The following is a 27,783-nucleotide window of genomic DNA, read 5'->3' on the forward strand; positions in this document are numbered from 1 at the left end:
GCTCAGCCTTCCCGCCCTGCCTGAGCTGTGGAGGTCTGGCACACCCTGGCACGCCCTGGCAGGCCCCTTGGCAGGCCCTCGGGCCTCAGTGCTGGTCCGCTTCCTTCCAGCTCTGGCCCCTCCCTACCTCTTCCCGCTCATGCCCTCTCCCTAGCTCGGGGTGAGGACAGAGCATCACCAGCTGCCCCCCTGGCCTGGTGCCGGGCTGCCCAGTGGGTGCCGAGCCCGCTCCTCTATCCCCAGGCCCCTCTGGCATCGTCCCATCATCTGATAAGCTCGTTGTGATCACTTCTGTCTCCACACCCACATCCACAGTAGCCTTATTCACAGCAGCCAAAATACGGACAAGCCAGGTGTCCACCCATAGACGAATGGATAAACAAAAGGTGGTCAGCCCATACCAAGGAATGCGATTCAGCATTAAAAACGAAGGAAATTAAAAAAAAAACGAAGGAAATTTGCCTGACCTGTGGTGGCGCAGTGGATAAAGCGTCCACCTGGAGTGGAATGCTAAGGTCACCGGTTCAAAACCCCAGGCTTGCCTGGTCAAGGCACATGTGGGAGTTGATGCTTTCTGCTCCTCCCCCTTCTCTCTCTCCCCCTCCTCTCTGTAAAATGAATAAATAAAATCTTAAAAACAAAACAAAACAAAAAAATAACGAAGGAAATTTTCCCTGGCCGGATAGCTCGGTTGGTTGGTTGGTTAGAGCATTGTCCCGAAGCACAGAGGCTGCTGGTTTGATCCCCAGTCAGGGCACACACAGGGACAGATCGATGTTCCTGTCTCCTGCTCTCTCCCTTCCTCCTCAAAAATCAATACAATGAACGTTTAAAAAAAAAAAACAAACAGCAAAGGGAATTTGCCCTGGCCTGGCAGCTCAGTTGGTACGTTACGCTGAGCGAGATAAACCTGTTCTTGCCCCTAGAGGTTCCCCTTGAGACCTTTGACCCCTGGCCTTATCTCTGACCAGCTGGCACCTGGGGGAAGGGACAGGCCCCAGGGAGTCAGCCAACCCCTGCCCAGGTTTCAGGGGTCAGACCTGGCTTCTGGAGGGAGCCTCTGGGTGGCCCTCTCCCCACCTGGTTCTATGACTCCTAGACCCCTGACCCTTAGCCCGGGAAAGTATGATTGGGCTGGGGGTAGAAGCTCCAGAGAAGCAGGGAACCCAGGTCCAAGGACTCTCTGTCTCCAGTGTCCTTTGGCACCCAGGGCCGGGCATCAGGCTAAAGGCAGTGTCCAGGGGTCATTATTCAGCCTAATAAAGGAAGGAAACTGTCACCCGCTGCACAGATGAACTTTGAGGACACGAGGCTAATGAGCTAAACCAGTCACAGCAAGGCAGATACTGTGGGATTCCACTTGCATGAGACACTTAGTCAACATCTTGGGACAGAGAGTAGGGCGGTGGGTACTGGTGGCGGGGGGGGGGGGGGGGGACAGGGAAGTCCATGGGAAGTTCCCGTGTGAGAAGATGTAAAGGGGTCTGGAGATGGATGGCGGTTACTGTCGCACCGATGTCCTGAAGGAAAAGCAGAGACCACAGGCTCCCTTGTTCAAACAGAAAAGTTTACTTTAAAAACGCCTAGGTGCAGGCGAGCTGAGAGCAGCAAAAGGTGTCAGCCCCGAGGGAAGGATGGGACAGGGGTTGTATGGATTTGTCAAAGGGCCTTGGGCAAAGGCGGCAGCAAGATTGCTTCTGTTTGTGGTTAGAGCATTGGCGACACAGTCCTCAAAATTGTCTGCACCCTAATCCAATCGTCCCTATCAGCATCCAGCTGCAAGGGAGGTCTGAGCCGGATTACTGAGTAGGCAAGTTCTTCTTTCTCCTTCAGGCCTGCAGTGTTCTTAAGAAGGATGGTGCACCCTGGCCGGTTGGCTCAGTGGTGGAGCGTCAGCCTGGCGTGCAGGGGACCCGGGTTCGATTCCCGGCCAGGGCACATAGGAGAAGCGCCCATTTGCTTCTCCACGCCTCCCCTCCTTCCTCTCTGTCTCTCTCTTCTCCTCCCGCAGCCAAGGCTCCATTGGAGCAGGGATGGCCCGGGCGCTGGGGATGGTTCCTTGGCCTCTGCCCCAGGCACTAGAGTGGCTCTGGTCACGGCAGAGCAACCCCCCGGAGGGGCAGAGCATCGCCCCTGGTGGGCGTGCCGGGTGGATCCCGGTCAAGCGCATGCGGGAGTCTGACTGTCTCTCCCCGTTTCCAGCTTCAGAAGGGTACAAAAGAAAAAAAAAGAAGGATGGTGGCCTGACCTGCCCAGGCGGTGGCACAGTGGATAGAGCGTCAGACTGGGAGGCCGAGGACCCAGGTTTGAGACCTGGAGGTCACCAGCTTGAGCGCGGGCTCATCTGGCTTGGACAAAAAGTTTACCAGTTTGGCCTGACCTGTGGTGGCGCAGTGGATAAAGCGTCGACCTGGAAATGCTGAGGTCGCCGGTTTGAAACTGTAAAGCCAGGAGCCATGGCCAGGGCCACTATCACAGCAGACTGGTCCATGCAGGTTCGCATTGGATTCGGACAGTCGGTAAAGAAAGAACGGAGCCACAAACTGGTGGGCCATAGTCTTTAATTCTAGCTTGCACCTGGCGGGCAAGTAAAAACATACACTGGGCTCCAAAACCCACTCACATTCAGTGCTCACAAAGCCACTGACTTATCCGAGTTTCCTAGAATCAAAGGTTTCTAGCTCACCAGCCTTATTCACCTCTGTTCCCCATCTCCTTCCTTCTCCCTGTACAAACTCTGCACAAACTCTCTTCTCACTCAGCACTCCGCCATCTTGGCTGCTTCTCCTCTCCTCCACGTGGCCTCCTTCTGCTTTCTGCTCTGTTCTCCCCTCTAATGATAATCTCAGGAGTCAAGAGAGCAAACTCTCGTTCCTCCCCATTTTATAGTGTAGAAATCCAAACCTTTAATCCAATATACAAAACAGGGAAGTCTCTAATACAAAGTCACTTCTCCGAGGCATGATTGGATTGTACCACCCCACATCAAAACGGGTGGGAAAGGCTCAATCCCAAAACCAAGCCCCAGGCTACAGGGATTCGGCCTGCCCACAGAGACACACATTAATAACGGCCTCCACGTGGGCAGTGCCACTTTAACAAAGTAAGTATAATACATTTTATCTGCCCAACAGAAACCCTGGGCTTGCCTGGTCAAGGCACATATGGGAATTGATGCTTCCAGCTCCTCCCCCCCTTCTCTCTCTCTGTCTCTCCCTCTCCTCTCTCTAAAAAAAAATGAATAATAATAATAAAAAAAGTTTACCAGCTTGGACCCAAGGTCACTGGCTTGAGCAAGGGGTCACTCAGTCTGCTGAAGGCCCACGGTCAAGGCACATATGAGAAAGCAATCAATGAACAACTAGGGTGTCACAACAAAAAACTGATGATTGATGCTTCTCATCTCTCTCCTTTCCTGTCTGTCTGTCCCTCTCTCTGACTCTCTCTCTCTCTGCCACAAAAACAAAAACAAAAAAACATGATAATAAAATTGAAAAAAAAAAGGTGGTGGCTGAGTTGCCATTTTACCTATCACTTAATGGCACTGAAGTTAAAAAGGTAGATTTTATGTTTCATTTATTTTAATGCAATAAAACAATTAAAATGGGTGGTTCAGTTGGTTATGTGACCAGACAGGGAACCTGGCCCTTTAGGATCTTCCTGTGTGGGGTTCTTTTTTTTTTTTTTACAGAGTCAGAGAGAGGGATAGACAGGGACAGACAGACAGGAACGGAGAGAGAGAGATGAGAAGCATCAATCATCAGTTTTTCGTTGCGACACTTTAGTTGTTCATTGATTGATTTCTCATATGTGCCTTGACCGTGGGGCCACAGCAGATTAAGTGACCCCTTGCTCAAGCCAATGACCTTGGGTCCAAGCTGGTGAGCTTTGCTCAAACCAGATGAGCCCGCGCTCAAGCTGGTGACCTCGGGGTCTCGAACCTGTGTCCTCTGCATCCCAGTCTGACGCTCAGGCCTGTGTGGGGTTCTTGACTTCATGCAGGAAAAATTTTACAGCACAGTCCAGGTGATCTTCAGAGTAAGTTTATTATTTACTTATTATTAAGTGAGACACAGACTCCCATATGTGTCCTGACTGGAATCCACCTGGCAAGCCCCCTACCAGATGATGCTCTGCCCATCTGGGTGGGGCTGCTGCTGCATTGCTCAGCAACTGAGCTATTATAGGGCCTGAGGCGAGGCCATGGAGCCATCCTCAGCACCTGGGGCCAACTTCCTGGAATCATTCCAGCCATGGCTGCAGGAAAGGAGGAGAGAGAGAGAGAGAGAGAGAAGGGGGGTGGTAGAGGAGCAGATGGGTGCTTCTGTGTGCCATGACCGGGAGTCAAACCCGGGACTTTTACACACAGGGCTGACACTCTACCACTGAGCCAACCAGCCAGGGCCGAGAGTAAGTTTATTAAAGCTGGGGACAGTGAAACAAGGAAGGGTCTAGAATAGAACACAAGCAGCAATAGGAGAGGGCCTAGGTAGGGCCTAGAAACTCTCTAGAAACCTTACAGGAAAGAAATGGGCAGAAAAAGGGGCCTTGGAGATAGGACCAGGGGGTTGGCCTGGGACGAGCCACTGCTGCCCATTGCTCCCCTGATTGCAAGTCTCCTGAAGACCCTTTGAATTTAGGAGATGCACGCTTGGGGGTGGGGGTGGAGTGCTCCAGGAGTACACTGGGTCCTTTGTTTTGAGGTTTATTAAAAACTGAGAGTTTAGCCTGACCAGGCAGTGGCACAGTGGATAGAGCGTCGGACTGGGATGCAGAGGATCCAGGTTCGAGACCCCGAGGTCACCAGCTTGAGCACGGGCTCATCTGGCTTGAGCAAAAAAAAGAAAAGCTCACCAGCTTGAACCCAAGGTCGCTGGCTCCAGCAAGGGGTTACTCAGTCTGCTGTAGGCCCGTGGTCAAGGCACATATGAGAAAGCAATCGATGAACAACTAAGGTGTTGCAATGCGCAGTAAAAAACTAATGATTGATGCTTCTCATCTCTCTCCATTCCTGTCTGTCTGTCCCTGTCTATCCCTCTCTCTGACTCACTCTCTGTCTCTGTAAAAATAAATAAATAAATAAATAAAAATAAAAAAAAAACAACAGAGTTTAGGGAATGATTTCAATAAAAGATCAGTTTTTTCAGGTGTGTCCCTCCCCTGCCCCCAGGGCTGCAGTCTCCACTGACAGGCCAGCCCCAGGGGTTGTTGCCGCCACCCTAACTGACCTGGGCCTGGAGCCAAAACAATCGAGGAGGCCTAGATGTTATCACTAGGGAGGTGATACTCTGCATCTGGCTGTAAATTGCTCCACTAGTTTGTTCCGCTCTGTTTCAGTTCCCTCATACTACTTGCCAAGGAATTAGATAGAGCATTGTCCTAATTTGCCAAGGTTGAGCATTCAATCTCTGCTCCTTTCTCTCTAAACTCAATAAATTTGCCCTGACCTGTGGTGGCGCAGTGGATAAAGTGTCAACCTGGGAATGCTGAGGTCGCCGGTTCGAAACCCTGGGCTTGCCTGGTCAAGGCACATATGGGAGTTGATGATTCCGGCTCCTCCCTCCTTCTCTCTCTCTGTCCCTCTCTCCTCTAAAACAAATAAATAAACTCAATAAATTTAAAAAAAACAAAAACAATCAGCTTGACCAGTGGTGCAGTGAAGAGAGCATCAACTTGAGAAGCTGAGGACCCAGGTTTGAAACATCGAGGTTGCCGGCTTGAGCACAGGCTCACCAGCTTGAGCACGGGGTTGCCGGCATGGTCACTGGCTTGAGCTCAAGGTCATTGGCTTGGCTGGAGACCCCCAGTCGAGGAATACTGTATACGAGAAGCAATCAAAGAACAAGTAAAGTGATGCAACTATGAATTGATGCTTCTCATCTCTCTCCCTCTCTCTCTCTCTCTCTCTCTCTCTCTCTATTGCTTAAAAAAATCAATCGATCAGGCCCTGGCTGGTTGGCTCAGCAGTAGAGCATCGGCCCAGCGTGTGGAAGTCTCAGGTTCGATTTCCAGTCAGGGCATATAGGAGAAGCGCCCATCTGCTTCTGCACCCCTCCCCCTCTCCTTTCTCTCTGTCTCTCTCTTCCCCTCCCGCAGCAGCCAAGGCTCCACTGGAGCAAAGTTGGCCCAGGTGCTGAGGATGGCTCCATGGCCTCTGCCTCAGGCACTAGAGTGGCTCTGGTTGCAACAGAGCATCACCCCAAGATGGGCAGAGCATCGCCCCCTGGTGGGCGTGCCGGGTGGATCCCCGTTGGGCGCATGCAGGAGTCTGTCTGACTGCCTTCCCGTTTCCAGCTTCAGAAAAATACAAAAAAAAAGAAAAAAAAAGAAAGTCAATCAATCGATCAATCAAAGTAGACAGAAACAACCTTCCCTGGTCCTCTGCCCCTTCAGGTGCCCGTGATAGTATGCCTTGGAGACTCTGGCACTGGTAGCATCTTTCTGGCTCCCCTGAAGGTCTCTCTGGTCAGGGTCACTAATAGCCCCACAGGCCAGACCCAAGTCTCACTCTCCCTGAGCCCTGTGGCTCCTCCACTGCTGGAGGCCTCTCTTGGTCTCCCCCGTGGGCCTGGGCTCCCCTTTTTCAGTTCCTTTGCTGACCTTCCTATCCCCACTCTCCAAGAGCAGAACTTGGACCTACTGGATAGAATTCTGGGCATCCCTGATTCTAGACTTCTGCCTGGAGACGCGGAGTCTCTGTCTTGTGTGCTTCCATCTGGAACAGCAGCCTCTCGTGTCCAGCCACCCACTGGACAGCTCTGCTGGAATGTCTGAGAGACAAGCCCAACTCACCCTGTGCAAACTGAGCTCTGGTCACACCCTTACAGAACCCCTGCTCCGGGTAGGTGTCCATATTTCCTTTTTTTTTTTTTAAAGATTTTATTGACTTTACAGAGAAAGGAAGGGGTGGTGGTGGCAGGAAGTAGTTGCTTCACTCTAGCTCTTCATTGATTGCTTGTCATATGTGCCTTGACCGGGCAAGTCCAGGGTTTCAATCAAACCAGTGACCTCAGCGTTCCATCCAGGCCAGCGCTCCACCCCCTGTGCTACCACAGCCCAAGCAGGCAACCACATTTCCCGTTTTTGTTTTAGAGGGACAGACAGACAGACAGGGAGAGAGATAAGCATCAATTTATAGTTGTGGCACCTTAGTTGTTCATTGATTGCTTCTCATATGTGCCCTGATGGGACTGGAGTGGCTTTAACAGAGCCAGTGACTCCCTGCCCAAGCCAGCAACCTTGGGGGTCAAGCCAGTGGCCATGGGGCCATGTCTGTGATCCCACGCTCAAGATGGTGACCCCAGGGTCTTGAACCTGGGTCCCCAGCATCCCAGGCCAACGCTCTATCCACTGCGCCACCGCCTGATCAGGCAGCACCCACATTTCTGCAGGAGCTCCTGTACCAGTTGCTCAGGCACTAAGCCGCAGAGTCTTCTGGACTGCTCTCTCCACAACATCCAGTCCAGAGCCAACACTGTGGGGACACTGCCCTGCACAGCCCACACCCAAACCTGATGCTGCTCCTCACACCTCCCACTGGCCCCGCTCTGACCCCCCCGTCACCCTGTCTCTGCTCTTTCCTTCATAAAACACATGGGAGATGTCTCTAGCTGCAGCAGACATCAAGAAGCACCATAAAGAAAGAGAGAAAACGCGACAGTTCAACTCTGGCTTGTTGCCACAATGTAACAATGCATCTTGGAATCCAGATCCTTGGTCTCCTGGTTTGTTGCTGTCTGCCGAGGCTGTGGTCACAGGTGGCCCAAGTGGAGGCTCTACCACCGCCCTTGCTTGCTCAGGCAGTACCCAGCAGGGAACCTGCGGGCCCTGAAGTGGCACCCAGGTCCTTTCCTGTGCTACAGGACAGCAGGATCCCACCCCACCTGAGGCCCAAAGGGCAACAAACACGCAAGGCAGGCCTGGGTGGGTCCCCACAACAGCAAGAAGGTCAGAAACATCTTTATTATGGGGAGGGGACTCCCAGGTCGAGAAACCGTGGACAAACACCAGGGCTTCTATGGAAAAGTCCAGGAGTCCAAGGGAAGCAGGAACCACGCTGGGAGGCTGCAGTCCCTGCAGGTCTGGCTGAGAGCCCCCTGCTCCACACACCCAGGGCAGGGAGCCCCCAGACTCAGGCGTGGAGGAAGCGGTTGAAGGCGTTGTAGGCCGACTCCAGGTCGAACAGCATCTGGCGCACTTGGGAGTCATCCAGCTCGTCGGACGCAGACATGCCACTCAGGGTCTGCAGCCTGGGGAGGTGGGAACACGGTGCGTGCGTGCGTGTGCGCGCGCGCTCAGAGGGGCTCCCAGGGCCGCCGGGAAGGATCAGACACTCACCACTGGTTCACCGTCTGTCGGCCCTCGAAGTCGGGAGGCAGGTGGCTCATGCGGTGCATGGTCTCCATCAGCTCCCGCAGGTCAGGCTGGATCTGCAAACAGGAGGCACAGTGAGACCCAGCTCCCCTGTCGCCGGCCCCGCCCCTGGTCTCGGTCTGGCCCAGCTGTGGCCCTGTCGGGCCAGCCCCACGCTCTGACCCTGCCCACACCGGCCCACCAGCGGCTGTACCACGCGCTGACCCTGCCCACACCAGCCCACCAGCGGCTGTACCACGCGCTGACCCTGCCCACACCGGCCCACCAGCGGCTGTACCTCGTCCATGGCGCGGATTTCCAGGCGCAGCTTGTCCATCACCGTGATGAAGAGCTGGGGGCGGGTTGTGTGCATGAGGCAACACCCACCCACCCACCCGAGGGGCCCCGGATGGGAGACTCCTCGTAGGCTCTGGCCCAGGCTGGACCCTGACCAACCCCTCTGTGGCCTTAGGAACCCAGCCTTTTCCTCCTCAGCCTCCGGTCCCGGTCACTCAGGTCTCCTCCCACACTTCCGTTCCCACAGCCTGGGGGCCCCTTTACCTGCTGCCTGTGACTGGGCCTCCTGGGGATGGGGGCGTGTGGGAACCCTGGCTACCTTGACCCTAAGCAGTCCACGTGGGTCTCAGGCTGAAGAGGGGACTCAGGGGCCTCCTGGTCACTGCCCAGGCGAAGGACATGGCCACCTACCCCATTCTGAGCTACAGGCCCCCTGCCCAGTGAGTCAGGGCTGTGTTACTCTGGAAACCCCAGGACCCTGTGTCCCCGTCACCACGGCAGGCTAACCGAAACGACATCGGCGATGCAACGGTTGAGGTTGCCCTTGTCGTCCTTGATGGTGATGGGCCTGTCCTCCTTGATCCTCTCCATGGCCAGTGGGCAGTCCAGCTGAGAGGTGGCAGTGGGTGTTGGCCAGGCCCCTGTCCCAACAATACCCCGCCACCCCCTCCCGCCCTCCCCCGCAGACTCACGCGGAACTTGCGGCAGAACTCGTCAATGGAGCTGATCTCTGAGCCCTGAACCTGCCGGAAGGCGGCTTTGTACTGAACCAGCAGGCGGGAGCAGGCTGCAGTGTACCTGGGGAGGACCGGGCCTTGGGGCTCAGCACAGGGCGGCCCTGCCTGACCCCACCAGCCAGGACTCATGGGGGGAGGCCTGGGTGCTGGGTCAAAGGTGGGCCATCAAAGGCAAAGCCTTCTGTTGGGTCTACGTAAGAAAAGAGGTCTGGACAAGGGGGTGGGGAGTGGTCACAATATTGCTGCCCCTGGAGACCAGGCCTAGACCGTGCAGATTGGCCCCAAGCCCAGCACTGGCAGAGGCCCAGCAGCCGGCTGTGCCTGCTATCCTAGACCACGTCAGCCATGCCTCCACACCTGCGGGTCATAGTCCTCTGGGTGGGCTTTCTACACTGAATAAAAGCTCCGTGATGCCTGACCTGTGGTGGCGCAGGGGATCAAGCGTCAACTTGGAACGCTGAGGTCGCTGGTTCAAAACCCTGGGCTTGCCTGGTCAAGGCACATATGGGAGTTGATGCTTCCTGCTCCTCCCCCCTTCTCTCTCTCTCTCTCTCTTTCTCCCCTTCTCTCTGTCTTTCTTCTCTAAAATAAATAAATAATTAAAAAAAAAAAAAAAAAAAAGCTCCGTGAGCCTCCCAGGTGCTCAGCCTGGCCAGCAGTACCTCACAGACCTCCCTCCTGTGCCTCCTGCTTGCTTTCTGAAGTCCTCTCATCAACGACATATGAGACCAGGGGAACGGGCTGGGATGAAACCCCAGGACCACGGTGATGGGCATACCTCTCCACAGGGACACTGCAAGAAACGCTAGGACTTCGCCTGCTGAGAAAGTGCCCAGGTGGCCAGAAACCAGGGGCACCCTCCCAGGCCTGACTTGGGAGGTAGAGGCCCCACATGCAGACCTCCTCTCTTTCTAACTGAACACCCAGGTCCTGGGGGCAGATATAAGCTTTCAGGGCTAGGCACCCATCACGGGCAAAGGTGGCGGGCTCTCACTCGTTAGGGGTGACGCAGTCCTTGATGTACGCCTTCTCCAGGGCTTGCATGGTCTTTACAACTGCAAACAGCTCTGCCATATTGTCATACCTGAGGAGAGTGTGTCCATCAGGCCGTGGTCACTGAGGCCCCTAGAGCTGGGGACACCAGCCCCGCAGGGACGCAGCTGTGGTGGAACTCTATCTGGCTCAGCCTGACGCCACGTCTCTGGGAACCTCAGTCTGGGAGACTGCTGGGTGGGGGGGGGTGCTGGGGCAGCAACCCCAGTGCCGGACTCACTTCTCCCGCTCCCGGGCATTCTTGTACAGCTTTACTTCCTGTCGGAGAGAGGGGGCAGTGTGTCGGCACCAGGGCGGCCGCTCGTGCGGGCACGTGCTGCCACTTGGTGCCACCCAGGAGGCGCCCCCCACTCACCTCATACAGTTCCGGCTTGTTTCCAGGGGCTGCAACAGAGCAGGCAGAGAGCTAGCAGGCCCGTCCACCTACCCAAGGCTGCCTCTCCCAAGATCGCTCCCTGGGCTACGTCCCAAAGAGTTTAGAGGGAGATGGAGAATGGGCATGCCGTCAGTTTGGGGGGGGACCTGGGCAGAAGACACGCCTCTGGGGCTTGAGGCTCCTGGGCCAGGCCTGGCCCCCCATTCCACCACTACTCTTTGGCTGCCTCACTCCACAGCAGGGCGACCACACCTTGCTTATGGTGCAGTGATGAGGCACCAAAGTTTGTCACATGTGCTGTGAACTTTCCCCTGGCTGGGTGACTCTGGAATGCCCAGCACCTCCTGAGGTCCCAACCATATTAAGATGTCATCTCTGTGTCCAGCTGGCCCTGCCTGGAGGAGGTGTCTGTTCCCCGGTGATAAAATGCACCAGCCCCTGAGGCTGTATGCGAGAGCTACTTAGAAATGTCCCCACAACCGCTGGCCACTGCTCTCGTCAGCTTTTTCAGCAGGGGCTGATAGCTTGGGCCCTTTTGGTCCCGGGGCCCAGCCTGAGATTTGAGACACACTCACCTCCCATGCCTGGAGTGGCTGGGATCCCGTGAAACATCCTGTAGGCTCAGGTGGCCACAGCAGAGACCTGGGGAGTAGAACCAGTATTGAAAAAGAACCCATAAAACCTCATAAAAAGAATAAAAATAAGAAAAGAACCAGTACTTACTTACAGACAAAGAAAAAAAAATTTTTTTTTAAAATAAATCAACATGTGGCCATGAACTGAACCTGACAAACTCAGGGCAAGCCAATACAATGTCCTTGCAAACTCAGGGAACTAAGGTACACACAGGATGGTCTAAATCAAACCTAACTAAAAGCAGTTCACGGTGGGTAGTCACGTCCTAGGGAGTTGTTCTCAACAAAGAAGTGGTAGAGCACTGGCCCGGCATGTGCAAGTCCTGGGTTCGATTCCTGACCAGGGCACACAGGAGAAGCGCCCATCTGCTTCTCCACCCCTCCGCCGCGCTTTCCTCTCTGTCTCTCTCTTCCCCTCCCGCAGCCAAGGCTCCATTGGAGCAAAGATGGCCCGGGCGCTGGGGATGGCTCTGTGGCCTCTGCCTCAGGCGCTAGAGTGGCTCTGGTCGCAATATGGTGATGCCCAGGATGGGCAGAGCATCGCCCCCTGGTGGGCAGAGCATCGCCCCATGGTGGGCAGAGCATCGCCCCCTGGTGGGCAGAGCATCGCCCCATGGTGGGCGTGCCGGATCGGCACATGCGGGAGTCTGTCTGTCTCTGTTTCCAGCTTCAGAAAAATGAAAAGAAAAAACAAACAAAAAAAAAACTAGAATGACTCTGATTGCAACAGAGCATCGCCCCCTGGTGGGCATGCCGGGTGGATCCCGGTTGGGCGCATGTGAGAGTCTGTCTGTCTGCCTCCCTTTCACTCAGGCCCGTATGCTGTCTTTTGCATCTACAATAACGAACCTGATAGCATGCTTAAATATGGTCATCTTTCTTTTCCATCAGGTTCAGACATCCCACCAGAGCAGGAGCCAACAGATCCTGCATTATTGTTGTTATGTGAACCATTCACTGTTAACCGTCCTGTCCCCGCCTATGTAAAAGAAGTTTTGGCACATACACTTTTATATTTTACCCAATCCCAGAGATTCCCCCCCCCTTTGCTTTCTCCCACCTCCCTAATCTATCACCAATCAATTTCATGTAACCCCCTGACGTCTTCCCCTTTGACTCTGATGGAAACAATAAGTGGTGAAACCCGCCATTTTGCCAGAGCACCTTCTCAATCTGTTGAGACTTTGCTTCCTGGCAGTTGTTGACAGTTTGGCTCAAATAAACTCATAAGAAAATTCTTACGGGTTTGGAAGTGTTTTTTGTCATTGTTGACATACTCAAAGGGGACCCCTGATTCCTCACGAAGAGCTTCCCCGCCCTCAGCAGATACAGCAATGAGCACACAAGACAGTGAGCGCTACGCTGGGAACATCCACCCTGCCCTGGATGCTGGGGAACCATCTCAGGAGAGCAGTCATGGTGCCGGGAAGGGTGAGCCCCATGAACAGGAGAAAGAGGCGGTATTGGGATGGATGACCTATAGGCGGGTTTGGGCAGAGGAAACAGCACAGGTCAGTCGGCCTTTATATAGGGCCTGACTTGGAAGAGCAGACAAGCTGGGGATGGGGGAATGGGACCTTCCTGAGTGAGGGGTGTCCCAGTGAACAGAGAGGCAGATAAGATCACAGGGCTCAGCTCAGAATTATGAGTTGTTGTTTTTTTGTTTTTCTTTTTTTTACAGAGACACAAAGAGAGAGTAAGAGAGAGGGATAGACAGAGAGGAACGAAGAGATGAGAAGCATCAATCACTAGTTTTTTCGTTGAGTGTTGCAACACCTTAGTTGTTCATTGATTGTTTTCTCATATGTGCCTTGATCGTGGGCCTTCAGCAGACCGAGTAACCCCTTGCTCGAGCCAGCGACCTTGGGTCCAAGCTGGTGAGCCTTGCTCAAACCAGATGACCCTGCACTCAAGCTGGTGACCTCGGGGTCTCGAACCTGGGTCTTCTGCATCCCAGTCCAACTCTCTATCCACTGCGCCACCACCTGGTCAGGCGAATTCTGAGTTTTGTACTAACTCGGGGAACTTCTGGAGAGCTGAAGACAAGCTCTTGGGGCTCTGGGTGGGCAGAGGACTGGAGAAAGGAGGTGGACAGGGGGCCCCTGGGAGGATCCTACCCAGTCAGGAAGTAGACCAGAAATTCTCTGGCGGTGGACCCACCAGATCCACGGAAGGATTGGAACGGAGTGAGGAGTCAAGAACGACACAGCCTTGTTTTAAGTCCAGTGGCACCACGAGGGTATGGAGGGCTGAGATGGGGAAAGAGGGAAAAGTCAGCGTGCTCCGCTTGGGATGCGTTGGGTTGGAGGCTCCATGAGACATCCAAGACCAGGCGGCCGGAGGTGGGTGCGGAGGCGGTGCCGTCCGGTGGGGAACAGCGAAGGGGTCAAGGAAGGGAGAAAGCAGCCCAGGTCGGAGGCCTGGAGCCGCCAGTGTGCAGGGCTGGGCAGAGGGAAGCTGTTCCAGCGAGGAGCGCGTCTCAGAGAAGCGGGTGCAGGCACAGGCGCCCACTGGGTGGGACGGAGACGAGCGCGCAGCCCTCCCAGCGCCCCAGGGAGGGGGCGTCCCGGCGGTCCACGGAACCCGAGATCCTCGGCGAGACCGCACGACCCCGACGAGCGAGTTTCTAGAGAATGCCGGCGCTGTGACTGCGGTGACACTCGCGCTGCCACCAGGTCCCGGCCAGCAGTGAGGCGCCCCGAAGGGCCACACTCGGGGACCCGGCTGGAGTGGGCGCACAGGTCGTGGCGCGTAGGCACACGCCTGGGGTCCCTGCTGCCGCCCACGGCCGCCGGAGTCACCTAACCCCACCGGGTCATTGACCCTCGCCCGCCCCCAGCCCGGAGTACCTGGGCAGGTTCCTCGGTCTTGGAGATGGCGCCGGGGCGGGGCTCCCCATCGACCGCTCGGCGCTCCCTCACCTCCGCGCCTGCGCGCGCCTCCCTACCATCGGCACTCGACCCATTACGTCTGCGCCTGCGCCTGCGCCTGCGCGCGGGCAGGCCAGGTCCGTTCCCCGCCGCGCGGCTAGCGACCGCAAGGGCGCTGGGACCCGGCGCCTGGCCGCGTGTACAAGCCCTACAGAGGCAGGAAGAGGAGCCAGGACCAATCTAGAGGATCCATAGGACCTCTAAGTGGGCGCGTCTGTCCTCAATCCCGCGGCCGTTTCTCTGCAGCAGAGCCAGCCCGGCCACCCACCCGCATTGCAGGAGCAGCCGGAGTTTGGCGGCAGCAGCAGCGTTCTTTATTGGGGGCGCGGGCAGGGGACAGGGGACAGGGCGGCGCCGGTCGTCAAAGGCGCCAGAAGAGCTTGGAGCCCCGGTCCAGTGCACGGGCGCCGCCGGGTCCTGACTGGCTGGGCAGCAGCTGATGCAGGGCCGCTCGATCCTCGGCAGAGAGCCGCTTGCTGCACAGTTGCAGCTCCTGCAGCCGCGAGACGATCTGGTCCCAGAGGCCTGGCCCCAGGGGACCCTGGATAGCACAACCTGCAGGAGGAGGCAGGGGAAGTCCTCAGGGAACTGCGCCCAGCCAGTAAAGCTGGGCAGCCCCGCAGGAGCCTGAACCCTTAGGGTGCCCTAAGGCCGCATCTTTTCCTCTAGACCAGTGTTCACTGGCGAAGAAACCCTTCCTCTTAGGCCCCAAAGCCCGCAGGAAGGAGCACCTGCGGAAGCCCGAGAGACAGGGCACTCTAGGAAGGGGTGTCCTCTCCCAGAGGGCAGCCTGGGCCCCTTTCACAGCCAATGGTCAAGCAGGAGGGAGGCTGGCTGAAATAAACGGTGCGTTCGCACCTGTGTTTCTGAGCGTCTGTGAAGATGTCTTTCCATCCATACAGTGGACACAGAGGGCTGCCTGCGAGTTCAAGATCACTAATCTTGATTTTCAGAGGCCAGAGTGCCCAGTAGTCTCGGGACCCCAGGGAGCTTGGTGAAGGTACAGATGCGGGTCTGCTTTCAGGGCTACCTTCCTGGAGGAGCAGGAAGAACCCAAGGCTCCTCGTGTCCACCCACTCCCAGCCCTGTCCAACTGGAGGGCAAAGCTTGGCTCTCCTGCCCCAGGTTCCAACTGGATGTGCCAGGCTGCTAGGTGGCCTCCTCTGGGTCATCCTCAAGACAGCTCTGGTAGTGTACTGTGCCTAGGTGTGCCCACAATGAGAACAAGTTGTCAGGCCACAGGCTATCACCTGTCCTGCACTGTCAGTCTCAGGGGGCCCAACCCACCCTGCACTTCAGGCTGGTCATAGTGACAGCCTCTTCAGAGGAGGCAGCTGAGTCTCAGGTAGGTCCCTGAGGATGAGGCTCTATTACCAGCCCTGGTGTGAGAGGTGTGGCCACCATACCCAGTGCTCACCTGACAGGCCCAGGAAGCTCAGACCTCGGGATGGCTCCTGGAGGACAGACAGGAGCTCCTCTAGGCCAACGGAGCTGATCTCAGGGTTGGCAGACAGGTCCAGCGAGACAAGTGAGGGGCAGAGAGGGAGACATCTGGGGTGAGGGAAGAAGTGAAAGGGGTCAGCTTCCAGGAAGGGAGGCCCCCATCACGAGGGAGAGCTGCCCCAGACAAACCCACAGCTGTGGGGGCCAAAGGCCAGGTCCTGCCCTCAGCCTGATGCGACCTAGTTGTTCGTCAGGGCCTCGAATGCAAAGGCTAGGTTTGGGGCACACTCAGGAAGGAGCTGGGGACCACCTCTGTTCCCCTTCCCTGCCTGCCATAGTGCCCGCAACCCCCAGGCTCGTGGGCCTTGAGATCAGATCCCTCAGGAAGTGGGGGCACAGGCAGGGAGGGTGGTGGAGTTACCTGCTCAGATCTTTCAGTGCCTTGTTGTCCAGGTGGTTTGCAGACAGGTTCAGGTGTGACAGAGCACAGCCCTCCTAGACAGCAGAGGCCCAAGACAGGCCGTGAGCGGGTAGGTGCCCTCCCTGCTTCTCAAGAGGCCCCACACAGTGGAAGTCAGACACCTTCCCTCTTTCTTGGGGAGAGTATTCCCTTAATTTTCAGATCAGAAGGAAATGCCTCTCCTAGGTATCAGCCACACGACATATTGTGGTGTGAGAATCACCCCAGCTGGGAGAGCCCCCAGGAGAGCACTGGGAGGCCCACCATGTCCCTGGGGACCTGTCTGGATGCCCAATGCCCTTCCTACTGAAAATTCACAGCCCAAGGGAGACAATGTCCCCATAGCTGTCCTTCAGAACCTGCAACATTCTTCCCAGCCCATTAGGCTTCAGTTGTGGGATTTTTTCTTGGGTGGCCCAGAGTTTCTGTGGCTTGGTGTTTGTGCCAAACTATGTACCTTGCTCAGGTATCTGACCATGGGTTCCATAAGACCTGAGTCATTCTTGCTGGCCACCACGGAGCTGAGTTCTAGGCGTAGGAGGGTCTGGGTGCGCAGGCTCTGCAGGGTGTGGGCCAGGGTGGTGGGGCCCAGGGTGTTGTAGGACAGGGACAGTGTCTTCAGGTACTTGGCATCTGAACCCAGGGGCAGAATCTCTGTCAGCCACCCCCCACACACACACACACCAACCCCAGCCCTGCCAGTCCTGGGCACGGCCGAAGAAAAGCTATCATTTGAGACTTCGTGTACAGGAAAACAGGCTGCTCTTGTCCATGGTCTCTTGACCAGAAAGGGGGTGGGCCAGACTCCTGAGCCCAGCTTCTCCCCACGAATTCAGGCCTTTGCCTGCATTGACTCCGGACAGGACACCCGGGTTGCCTAAGATACACCCTGTGTGGGACATGCCGGGTGGGGTCAGGGAGCATTCTCATTGCTGTTCAGATTCCTACGCTTACTTCCTAACCCACCACCACTGCAGAAAGGCTCTCTGGAGTACGCCTAGTTCCCAGGTATACAGTACTGGGCCCTGGCCCTCTGAACCCCTCCTGGACTTACGGTGGAATGGTCTCAGGCCCACAGAACTGAGCTGGTGAGACCAGTGGGACTGGAACTCAGCGCTGTGGTACGTCCCAGGCTGGGCAAGTACTATACCAGATGCCCTTAGACCCAGAAGATCCAGCACTAACATGTCTGTCTACCTACATGCGTCTGGAAGCCAGGCCAATGCTCCAGGGCCCCTCTTGCTCAAGGCTGAGTCCCTGGAAGGCAGCTATGCTCACCACTACACCACCAACCAAGGCTGAGTTCCTGAACACGCCCCTCTGATAGCAACTGGAACCCTGGGGCCAGGTAGTGGACACACGGTCAGCTCACCTTGGAAGGCACAGCCCAGGGCTGCCTGGTGGCTCAGGAGGAAACCGGAGCCAAAGCCACAGGCCTGGAGGCGCAGAGTGCTGAGCGTGGGGCAGGCCCGCAGGATGGAGGCCAAGGCCTGGCCACAGCCATCCCCGAGGGGGTTCATGCTTAAGTCCAGCTCCTCCAAGTTCTGGGGAAGACAGTCGCCCCGGCATCTGGTGTCCTTGCTGTCTAGAGCAGGATACCAGCTGGTTCTCCCAGCGGTCCCTTCCCACCAACACCTGACTAAATGAGTGCTCTGGTGTCACCCTGTTGCTGGCCTGCTGCTCCCCATGACTTTACCTGCAAGGTGGCCTGTCCTAGAAGGCCTGTGGTGAGCTGGCCCAGGCCTCTAGGGCCCAGGTGATTGGAAGAGAGGTCAAGGAGAGTCAGGCCTGGCACAGTGCTCAGGGTGGCCAGCAGCTCAGTGGCACAATCGTCCCCTAGCCGGTTCCCTGCCAGGCGCAGCTCCCGGAGCGCCGAGTGCAGCTTGAGAGCCCGCAGCAAGGGGGTGAGCTGGGCCGGGCGCAGGGCCAAGGAGCAGGCGCTGAACGAAGGGCCCATGCTCTGGCACTCCATGGCTTGCAGTACCTGTTGGTGCTCCCCTGCAGGGGAACGTGGTGTCACCAGAGCCAGAAGCTGCCTTTCCGTCCTGCCAGGGAGCCCCTCCTCACTTCCGAGCCCAACTACTCCGTGCCTGGGGGCCCTAGTACAGGCAGTGGGGGGTGATGACCCATCTCTGCCCCATCAGGCCCTCCCCAGCAGGACTGAATCTCCATCAGCCACTCCACATTTCAGCCAGGCCACTCCCAGGAGTGTCAGACTTCCTGCCCTAGCCTGGCCTGTGCCAGCCTTACGGGTTCGGGGGTCTCCACAATGTCCCACCTCCAGATGGGGCCATCTTCCCCCACACCACTCCTGTGTGGTCTCTGGTGGGGGAGAAAAACCTGAGGACAGGTGTGTTGGACACCCAGTGACCTGGGGGGTGACAGTGACAGGTGGAGCCCACAATCCCGGTCCTTCTACCCAGGCCACTGCGCACCTCCTAGGCCCGTACCTTGCTCCAGGCTCTGGCAGGCCCTACGGTAGCGGTTGGTCAGAGGGGGAAGGTCCCACGAGGTCACTTCAGCCAACACCTAAGAACACTATTGGTAGGCACCCCTGGGGACACCCGGCACCGGGATGCCCACAGCCAGGGCCCTAGCCCCTGCTCCTCACCTCCTCGTTGCTCTGCAGCACATCAGGGATGAGGTCCTGCGGGGCCAGCAGGGCGCCCTCCTTCCGCAGAGTGAGCCGGGGCAGCAACCCGCAGGCCTGGTAGTAGCGCTGAGCGGCCTGCTCGGCCAGCCAGGCCACAGAATGGGCCTCCTGGCTGTGGGAATAGAGGGTGCGCTGACCCTAAACCTGGTCAGGTCCCTGCACGTGCCTACAAAAGGCCCTGCCATCCTTGTTGTTGGGTGCAAGCTCCCTTGCCTGGCTCTTATCTTCCTCCACATGTTCAGGACGCCAGTGGTCCCTGCAGCCCAGCCCACCTCCAGCTTCCCAGGCCATCAGACCTGACCTGACCGCCCTGGTGCCCAGCCTGTGCCGAGCACCCTGGCCTTGGTCTGCTGCTCCTCCCAGCGACCAGGCCCCCTGGGCCAGCAAGGGTACCACATCCCACTTGACGTGCAAACGCAGGGTTCTCGGCTGCCACTCCTCGGCAGAGCCCAGAGGGACACAGAGGGAGTCGGGCTGGGTGAGGGCAGGGCACGCCTAACCTGTGAGGCACAGGGATGAGGAAAAGATTATCCTGAATCCGAACTCGAACCCGGATGGCAGGGGGTACGACCGGTCCCTGGCAGGGGGCAGGAAAGGATGGCTAAGTCAAACAAACAGCCCTCTGCCTTCCTCCCACCCCCACCCGAAGTGTGCGGTGGGCTCTGCCCCAGGCGTGCACACCCACCGAGGGGGGGCCTGCCACAGAACTGTCCCCACGGGGGACATCAGGGCTCTGTGGGGGCTCTGTGGCCACGCTGCTGTCTCCACTTGCTCTGACCACAGTGTTCCAACTCTTGATACAGGGCAGCCGGCTCTGCCTGGACTGGGTTCGTGGCCTGACAGGGCTCTTGTCACTGCTTGACCCCGAGGCGCTGTGCCTGGTCCTGTGCCCACTGCTCTGGGTGTGGGGCAGAGAGCTGTCCCGGCGGCCATGGGTCAGCAGCAAGTCGTCCTCCAGCCAGTCCCCAGCCAGGCACTCCTCCTCAGGAATCAGTGCTGCCTGGGGGGCGGAGGCCTTGCCTGGGCCCCGAAGCGGGCCAGGCCCCGGGCGGCGGCTCTGGGTACTGCCCACACCTCGGATGGCTGCCCGGTAGGCTGCCCGGCCAGCCGCCGCCACCTCCCTGCTGCTGTCGTGGCCGGGCGCGCAGGCCCTGGCTCGCTGCCCCGGGGCAGAGTGCCGGGGCCTCTTCTGGGTTGGCCCAGGTGAGCCTAGGTTGTCCTCACCTTCCGAGCTGCTACTGCTGGCCAGCTTGTGCCTGCTCCTCCGAGGCCTGCCCACAGCTGGCACCGCCAGTGCCTCAGAGACTCTGGCACTGGCCTGAGCAGCCTCTGGGGGTCCTGGACACGGGCTCAAGGAAGGAGAGGTTTCAGGGTCAAACAAAGAGTCCCTTGGGAGAGCCCGGGGAGCCAGGGGGCTGTGAGGAGCTGTGGGGAGACAGAATCTGCTGTGAGTTTAGCCCTGCACCTCCCTGCCACCCGTGTGAAATGCCCCAGGGGACTTGGGCTAGAGAGCAGTGTCCCCAGGAGTAAGAGGGCCCCGCTTGCCTTGGCCCGAGGCCTCCCAGAGCAGCCTCTCCATGCGGTCAGCCTTCTCTCGGGTCTCGCTGTCCAAGTCCCTGTGGTACAGCTTCACCCACTGCCGCAGGGTCTCCAGCGGGCTGTGGCCCTGCGTGGCACCCAGCTGAGCAGGGCTGGTGGGAGGAGACCCACCGACCATGGCCATGCCCCCTTGGCCCTTGTCCCTGCTCACCTTTCTGGTTCGGAGGGTGATCGATGCTCCCCGTTCAATGAGCAGCTCAGCTACCTCAAAGTGGCCACAGTTGAGAGCATCGTGCAGGGGAGTGATGCCCTCGCAGCCCTGGCCGCCTGGGTCGTCCACTGCAGCCCCATGATCCAGCAGGAAGCGGACGATATCTGCAGGACAGGGCACACGAGCCAGATTCCAGAACCCTTCTCGGAACCCCCTGTTGTGTGACAGATCCCAGGCTCACGCTCACCTAGATGCCCGTAGTTGCAGGCCTCATGCAAGGGTGTCCAACCACAATAATCCCGAGGGTTCACGGGGTGGCCCTGTGACCAAAGACAGGAAGGCGCCTGACCCTGAGTACCCCGCAGCCTGGCCTTAGCTCAGGGCCAAGGTCACAGAGCCCAGAGCAGGCCCCATGGTCTGTCCATAGCCCGGCCTGGCCCAGGTCCCACCGGAGCAAGGGGAACCAACCCCCACCACAAGGCCGAGTCCCAGGCACGGCCCTGCAGGGACTGCCCAGAGCCAGCAGCACAGTGCTCCCTCTTGTCCCCCGAGTCTCTGCTATGCTCCTCAGGGTGCAGGGACAGGACAAAGGCCCACCTGCCTCACGAGGTCCTGGACACGGCGCAGCTGGCCCTCGATGCAGGCTCGATGTAACAGGGTCTCCCCCATATCGTTGCGCCGGTTCCACTGTGGGCAAATTCACCGCAGAGAGGAGGGCAGAGGTATGAAGGGACGAGGCCAGGCTGACGAGCCCCCGGTGGAACCGCCCCCCACAGCCCTCACCTTGTTCATCTGCCGCCGGCCCAGGCAGCCCTCCAGCTCCTCAGCTTCCTCCAGCTGCTGGGACTGATCGTCAGCCTCACCCTCTGCAATGGAGCCCAGCTGGCACCCCGGGTGAACCACGCCCACGTCCATCCAGCCCCTCTGCCAACCTGAACCCGGCCCATTGCACACTGTTCTCCTGCCCCGCGCCTAGACCTCCGTCTTCTGAGAAGCATCCTTGTTGGGACAAGTCCCGCCCACATTTGAAATGGCCTGTCCTTGAGCCCAGGTGCCCTCTACCTGCACAGTGCAGCCTCCTCCCTCTCTTCCCTGCATGACCCCTCCCTTCCCCTCTGCTCCTGCCTCTACCCCTCCTGTGCCTCTGGCCCTTCCTGGAGCCTTTTCGCCCTGTGACTATCTGTTGAATAGCACTACCTAGAGTTGTCTCTGGTCCTCTCTCTGTGCCCCATCCGTGGTTCCCCGTACCCACACCACACCCACACCCCAGTGACATCCACCTTGGTCTCTCTTAGGCATAGCCTAAACCTCATGCAGCCCGAGGGCTCCCTGAGAGTTTCTGGAGATCCCTCAAGTTAAAAACTGAACACGCTCCTCCCGGCCCTCCACCACCCTGAGACAGCTGGAGTCCACGCTCGTCCCAGACTGTCCCTCATATCCACCTGACATGGGGCGCCCCTTCTTTCTGCCTCACGGGCACTGGTTGCTCTCCTTGCATGATGATGTATCTGGTCATAAGCCCGTGAGCAGGCCCCATGAGGGCCCTAACCTCACGAGCCACAGCCCAGGGCCCAGCTTGAGCACGCCCTGGGGAGGTAACACCAGGGCTGCCAGCAACACGCAAGCCTCACCACTGTCTGAGAGCTCCAGCTCGCTGGCTTCCAAGGCGTTGCTGTCCACATCCCCCTCCCCATTCTCCTCCTCCTCCTCCTCCTCCTCGTCCTGGTCCACACTCAGCTCCTGCAGTCTGGCTTCAGTGCCAGGGGCCTCCTGGGGCTGCAGCCTCAGCTGCACTGTGTGGAGGTGCTGCAGGATCTGCCTCTGAGGAGCAGGGGAAAGCCAGTCAGGGCCATGGGGATGCCAGCCATCCCAAGCTGGAAGATGCAGAGTGGGGGACAGGGACCAGCTGGGTGTGTGGGCCCAGACCTGCAGCTGGGGCCGCTGAGCCTGCTGGGCACAACTGAGAGCCTTCTGCAAGCACGGTGCCAGCTCCTTATAGGTGTCACCAGCCTCCTCCCGGGACAGTGCAATGTTCAGCCAGGTCTCGGCCTCCTGGAGAAAGAGGAAGACAAAGGAGCTTGGTGCTGGCTGCCGCCCTTCTCCACGCCCAAGGAAACGCCCGCCTATACCCACCACCAGAGAGTGGTGGTCCCGAGGCAGAGCCGTGGGGACCAAACCTCCAGGGCATTGCCGTCACGCAGCCTCAGCTCCTCCTCGTAGTGGTGCACGGCCTGGCGGTGGTCCTTCATGTCTCCAAAGGTGGTGGCCAGGGACACATGGATGACCGCCAGCTCTGGCCCTGGCCTGCTCAATAGCTCCGCGAAATCCAGCTGGGGACGCAACACTGAGGTCAGGGCCACGGCACACCTTGCAGGGCCAGAGCGCTGCGGTCTCTTCCCTGCCACCCAGCCGGGTGTGCACCTGCTTCTGGTAGGCCTCAGCCGCTTTGGGGAAGTCGCCTGCTTTGGAGAACAAGTCTCCCAGCTGCTCGCAGACGCCCATGGCGCCCTGAGGGTCACCGTGCTTGGATTCCTCCAGTTGCCGTTGGAGCCGGATCACGGCCAGCACTGCTGGGAAGAGCCTTGTGTGAGGGGCTTGCACAACACGGGGTCCTGCCTGGCTCTGCCATTGGCTGTCTAGGTGCCCTTAGGCAGCCTGGTCTCTATTTACCCACAGGTAAGAGGAGGCCATGGGGAAATTGGCTCCGTGGAGTTATTGCAGGGGTTAGTTGAAATAATATGTAGAATGAACCTCAGAGCAGTGCTGGCTCATAGAAAAGACAGACCATGGCCAGCTGCTGCTAACGACCGTCAGAACTCTGGGCCACATGCCCCATCCACTCTGGGTGGGGACAACTTTTGTTACCAGGTTGCCAAAAATGTTGATTCATGTAGAAATGCCCAAGCAGTTACCTGATCACCCTCAGGGCCTCTCTAACAAGCTACGCTGTAGAGAACAGCAAGTGGGGGCTGCCACCTTCCCAAGAACCCATGCCCAGCCTCCTCTGCCAAGGGAGGAGAGCCCTGAGCTGTCAGCGTCCCCTTCCAGGCTCACCATACTTGAGAGTCCGGCACACAGCGGCCTTCTGCGAAGGATTCTGGGAGCCCAGCCTGTAGGCCTTCTTCAGTGCTCTTTTGGCAGCCAGAAAATCGCCCAGGTCTTGGAGGACCTAGGGAGTGAGGGAAGTGAGGCCTGCAGTTCCCAGGGCCCCAGCCTGCCCACAACTGAGCCCATGCTGCAGAGAGGGCACCTGTGAGATGAGCACACAGCACTCGCTCTCCATGAACCCCTTCTTCATGGCGCGTGCACACTCCCGGGCCCCTTCCAGGCAGCGCATGGCCTGGGAGTGCTGCCCTTGGTGCCAGTGGATGGCGCCCAGGTTGTAGCGGGCACGGAATAGGTCCTCATACAGGTGGTTCTGCCTGCAGGTGATGACAAGCACTCAGAATGCCCGGCACAGTGGGTACCCAAAGCACTGATGTGCAGCTGCTGATGCCACAGGGCTTAGCAACCCACCTCTTTCTCCTCCTCCTCCCCCAGCCAATGCACAGCCACAGGCAAGGCTGCCTACCCCCAGCAGCTTCCTCCCAGGACAGAGGACTCAGTTCTCCCTGGGCTGAGTGGGGCAGGCTTACTCAGCAAGAAAGATGCTCTTCTTGAAGTAGTCATTGCACAGGGCCATCTGCTGCAGACTCTCAAAGGTGAGGCCCAGGTTGAGGTAGAGGCGAGCTCTCATCTCACTCAGCTCTCGCTTGGACAATATTCCTGAAAGATGACCGTTCTTGATCCCAGTTGGAGTCTCCAGCTTTGGGCCCTGTCCCCCACCCCTCCTCCTGCCTCTCACAGGGGTCACGCTGCAGACAGAGTGTCGGGGGACAAAGGGCCAATGACTAATTGCCAGAATGAGGCTGCGAGGAGCATGGACTGTGTGTCCCCTCCTGAGTGGGCTTCTAAGCACGGACCCCAGCCTCACAAGGGAAGGTAGAACCCACTGTGCATGCTGGGCAGGTGGTAGGGCTGCTGTTTCCTCTGCCTCCAGTTCTAGAGGCAGAATGTGAGTAGGGCTGAACCCCAGGGCACTCACTTTGCAGCTTCTCGTCCACAATAGCCAAGCTCTTCTCAAAGGCAGCCTGTGCCTGCAGCAAGGCATCCTGTGACTGGCAGTGATCATAGACAGCCAGGTGGGTACGGCCAATGGTGGCCCAGGCCCTTTGCAGCTCAATGTGGTTGGACAGGGAACAGGCCAGCTCCAGGTAGTGGCGTTGGTGCTAAGGCACAGAGGGATAGCAGCTGAGAGCCAACCCCTGCCTCAAGCAAACCCCACAAGTCACCTAACTTCAGGCAAGCATCCCCAAACTACGGCCTCTGGCCACATGCGGCCCCCTGAGGTCATTTATCCGCCCCCCCCCCTTGCACTTCCGGAAGGGGCACCTCTTTTATTGGTGGTCAGTGAGAGGAGCACTGTATGTGGCGGCCCTCCAACGGTCTGAGGGACAGTGAACTGGCCCCCTGTGTAAAAAGTTTGGGGATCCCTGCAGGGTCCTGATCCTTGCACAGGAAAGCTCCCTGCTTCTCCGAACCGGCCCCCGCCCCCCTCCAGTATCTCCTCTATGCCAAGGGCTGCCTGTAGAGACACTAGAGCCACAGCCCAACAAGCAAATGTCAAAACGGGAGAGGGCAGGCCCAGGAGAGCTGGGTCTGGCTGGCAAGGGTTGCCGGGTGGGCACGCCCACCTGTAGGGCAGCTGGGTAGTCCTCCATCTCCGCCAGTCGCTCTCCGATCTTTCGGTGGGCCACAGCACAGCCCAGGGGGTCGTCGGCGCTCTCCAGGAGCTGCAGCTCCTGCTGATGCTCCTGCAGAGCCTCGGAGTAGCGGCCTGGGCGGGCAGATGGGCAGCAGGCTTCAGTCGCGCCGGGCGTACGGCCCTCGCGGCCCACTGGGCGCGGGCAACGCGCTTGACAAGGCTTCTCGCCCCCGTGCTAGATCCCCCGGTCCCCGGGGTCCCCTGGTCCGGGACGTAGACCCCAGCCGGGCCCCTGCGAGAGGCACGCACCATGGCTGGCCAGGAGCTCCCCCATCTGGTGGCAGAGGGCGGCCTCTTCCCGCAGCTGCCCGCTGTTCTGGGCCTTGGCCTTGGCCTTGCTCAGCTCTGTAGAGAGAGAGAGAACGTGGCCGGGAGGCTGAGTCCCTCCGCCCGGGCCGGCCAGGCCCGCTCCGGGACCCCGGGCTCGGGCGATCGGCCTGGGGACTTACGGCGAAGTTCGCGATCCAGGTTCATGGTCCCGCAGCGGTATAGGATTCCAGACTTCCCGCGCTCCCGCGGCCCCGCCTCCAGGCTCCGCGCAGGCGCAGTCACAGTCCGCCCCTCGCGTCGCAAGGCATCTGGGAAGTGTAGTTCTGTCGCCCGACGCATCCTGGGAGCTGTAGTCTGGTTGGAGCGCAGTGGGCAGAGCGGCGAGAGGACGAGTTCTTCCCTGGACTCCTGCGCCCGATCGGACTCCGAACGTCCCCGCCCGGGACCCGCAGCAGCTCCCGCCCGTGCTGCCAATGACCCCACACACCAGACCTGCCCGCAGGTGCGATTTCTCCTGAGGAGCGCACTGCCCTCTTGTAGGTGATCCGTGATCACGCCCGCTGAGTCCGTGTGCACGTGGTGAGACGGGCCCCGAAGGCGGCTGCGTTGCCGGTCAGTCTGGGGACTTAAACCCAGCACTGCCAGGGGCAGCGGATGTGTATCTGTTAGACCTGCAGCCCTATCCTGTGCTGAGAGGCGACAGAAACGGTACCTGGCTCAGAGCGCGGTAGCCGGCTGCTCCTGCGGAGGAGTGCCCATGTCTGGGTCCCTGGAGGCTTTGGTGCAGCCGGGCCCCCAGGCTCGGAGACCCCAGCATCTGTCACACCTGGAGGCTCTCAAGTCCCCACCACACCGCACGCCCGGCCCAGAGCACTGGGTGCCACGGCTGGTGTCCCCAAAGGCCCCAGACGAGGCCTGGAAGGGGGAGACTGGGAGATGGAAGTGTTTGTTTTCTATGGAAATCAAAAGACACCCAGTGGAGTAAACGTCTTAGCCAGTGGTTGGAGAGCAGAGTCTGTTGGAGAGGGAGTGATGTGGAGGGTGAATGGGTCCTTGGGTCCAAAAAAAGGCTGCCCAGGGCAGTGCCCAGGCCACAGGGGTTGGGGCAAGGCCAAGCTGGAGGTGGAAAGTCGGGCCCAGTGACCCTCCTCTCCCTCTGAAGAGTGCAGACCGCAGTTGGGCCTGGGGTTGGAGGAGCAAAACCTGGGAGCAGATTGGCTCAGCTGAACAGGCAGAGGGCAGAGGGTGCCTATCCAGAGCTACTGGAAAGATGGTGCCACAGCTCCCCCTGCAACCCTGGCGTTCTCAGAGCAGCCCAGGTCCTGAGGGCTCCGATTTCCCTTCAGAGAGGACCCAACTGCTTTATGCCTCAGTTTCCCCACTGATCAGACAGGAATATGGATATAAGGTGGTGCTGAACAGAGGCTGGAGGTCTGGGGTGGGGAGGCCACAGGCTGGGGGCCAGCAGGGTAGTAGTTGACTCCCTGGCTGGAAGGCCAGCAGAGCCCAGGGAACCCCACCCATGAAACTGTCCTCTCATAAAGAAACACAGACAAAACATGGTTTGGAATTTTTTTTAAACTATAGTTACATACAGAAAATAATCCAAAGTGAACTCAGACCACAAAAGTGACATATAAGTCATTTCCAACAGTAGTTAAAAACACCGCTTGCTCTGCTCTTTAAAAAAATTATTTTTATTTTTGTAAGTGTCTCACTTCAGGTGAACTGAGGATGTAGTGTTTACAGGGAGTGGGGATGAAAGGGGTAGAGGGCTGGCTCCGTCTGTGCCCCCAAGCCTCCCCCATATCTGCAGAGGTGGCACCTCCACCCCGCTCCAGGTTAGGATGCCAAGATGGCAAGGGGTCCTGGAGACAGACCACTAGTGTCTGTAAATCAATAGTTTTGTGGCAACCCCACAGTGGCTGTGATTCCCAGGGTGTAAGGTGACTGTCACAGGGCTGAGATGTATCAGCAATCCTCTTGGGCACCCAGACACACACCCATACCCTCTACAGGGAGG

The 27,783-nt window shown here is 58.3% G+C and overlaps 2 protein-coding genes across 3 annotated transcripts; both read right to left on the reverse strand.

Annotated features, from left to right (window-relative positions):
* Positions 1 to 7,900: 7,900 nt before the first annotated feature.
* Positions 7,901 to 14,372, reverse strand: VPS28 (VPS28 subunit of ESCRT-I). Of its 2 annotated transcripts, none has more exons than XM_066379828.1 (10): positions 13,611 to 13,717; positions 11,391 to 11,457; positions 10,795 to 10,823; positions 10,660 to 10,697; positions 10,381 to 10,470; positions 9,342 to 9,447; positions 9,157 to 9,258; positions 8,651 to 8,704; positions 8,338 to 8,429; positions 7,901 to 8,249 (listed from the first exon to the last, which is right to left on the reverse strand). In XM_066379828.1, the coding sequence occupies exons 2-10, from the start codon at positions 11,425 to 11,427 to the stop codon at positions 8,132 to 8,134; spliced, it is 666 nt and encodes a 221-aa protein (XP_066235925.1). In that variant the 5' UTR covers positions 11,428 to 11,457; positions 13,611 to 13,717; the 3' UTR covers positions 7,901 to 8,131. The 2 variants fall into 2 exon arrangements, with proteins under 2 accessions (XP_066235925.1, XP_066235924.1); XM_066379827.1 differs by lacking the exon at positions 13,611 to 13,717 and adding an exon at positions 14,300 to 14,372 and having other exon boundaries at positions 7,903 to 8,249.
* A 66-nt stretch (positions 14,373 to 14,438) lies between these two features.
* On the reverse strand, positions 14,439 to 26,022 carry TONSL (tonsoku like, DNA repair protein). The gene is made up of 26 exons (XM_066379759.1): positions 25,940 to 26,022; positions 25,740 to 25,835; positions 25,420 to 25,562; positions 24,771 to 24,954; positions 24,322 to 24,451; positions 23,937 to 24,108; positions 23,741 to 23,855; positions 23,108 to 23,253; positions 22,864 to 23,016; positions 22,613 to 22,738; positions 22,318 to 22,507; positions 21,470 to 21,552; positions 21,284 to 21,373; positions 20,934 to 21,006; positions 20,687 to 20,850; positions 20,482 to 20,602; positions 19,622 to 20,361; positions 19,437 to 19,513; positions 18,895 to 19,048; positions 18,734 to 18,812; positions 17,980 to 18,281; positions 17,656 to 17,827; positions 16,741 to 16,916; positions 16,245 to 16,318; positions 15,798 to 15,931; positions 14,439 to 14,935 (listed from the first exon to the last, which is right to left on the reverse strand). The coding sequence occupies exons 1-26, from the start codon at positions 25,962 to 25,964 to the stop codon at positions 14,742 to 14,744; spliced, it is 4,113 nt and encodes a 1,370-aa protein (XP_066235856.1). The 5' UTR covers positions 25,965 to 26,022; the 3' UTR covers positions 14,439 to 14,741.
* Between the last annotated feature and the right edge of the window lie 1,761 nt (positions 26,023 to 27,783).

The sequence above is a fragment of the Saccopteryx leptura genome, chromosome 3, assembly GCF_036850995.1.
Source record: "Saccopteryx leptura isolate mSacLep1 chromosome 3, mSacLep1_pri_phased_curated, whole genome shotgun sequence".
NCBI classification, from domain to species: domain Eukaryota; kingdom Metazoa; phylum Chordata; class Mammalia; order Chiroptera; family Emballonuridae; genus Saccopteryx; species Saccopteryx leptura.

Excerpts from the sequence above, each read along its gene's own strand:
- VPS28 (XM_066379828.1), bottom strand. The coding sequence starts at position 11,427 with ATGTTTCACGGGATCCCAGCCACTCCAGGCATGGGAG. Across the intron at positions 9,448-10,380 it reads GACTGCGTCACCCCTAACGA|GTACACTGCAGCCTGCTCCC; the intron begins GTGAGAGCCCGC and ends GGTCCTCCCCAG. Across the intron at positions 8,705-9,156 it reads GCATCGCCGATGTCGTTTCG|CTCTTCATCACGGTGATGGA; the intron begins GTTAGCCTGCCG and ends ACCCGCCCCCAG.
- TONSL (XM_066379759.1), bottom strand. The coding sequence starts at position 25,964 with ATGAACCTGGATCGCGAACTTCGCC. Across the intron at positions 20,362-20,481 it reads CTGGGAGGCCTCGGGCCAAG|CTCCTCACAGCCCCCTGGCT; the intron begins GCAAGCGGGGCC and ends GTCTCCCCACAG. Across the intron at positions 18,282-18,733 it reads CTGCCAGAGCCTGGAGCAAG|GGGAGCACCAACAGGTACTG; the intron begins GTACGGGCCTAG and ends GTTCCCCTGCAG.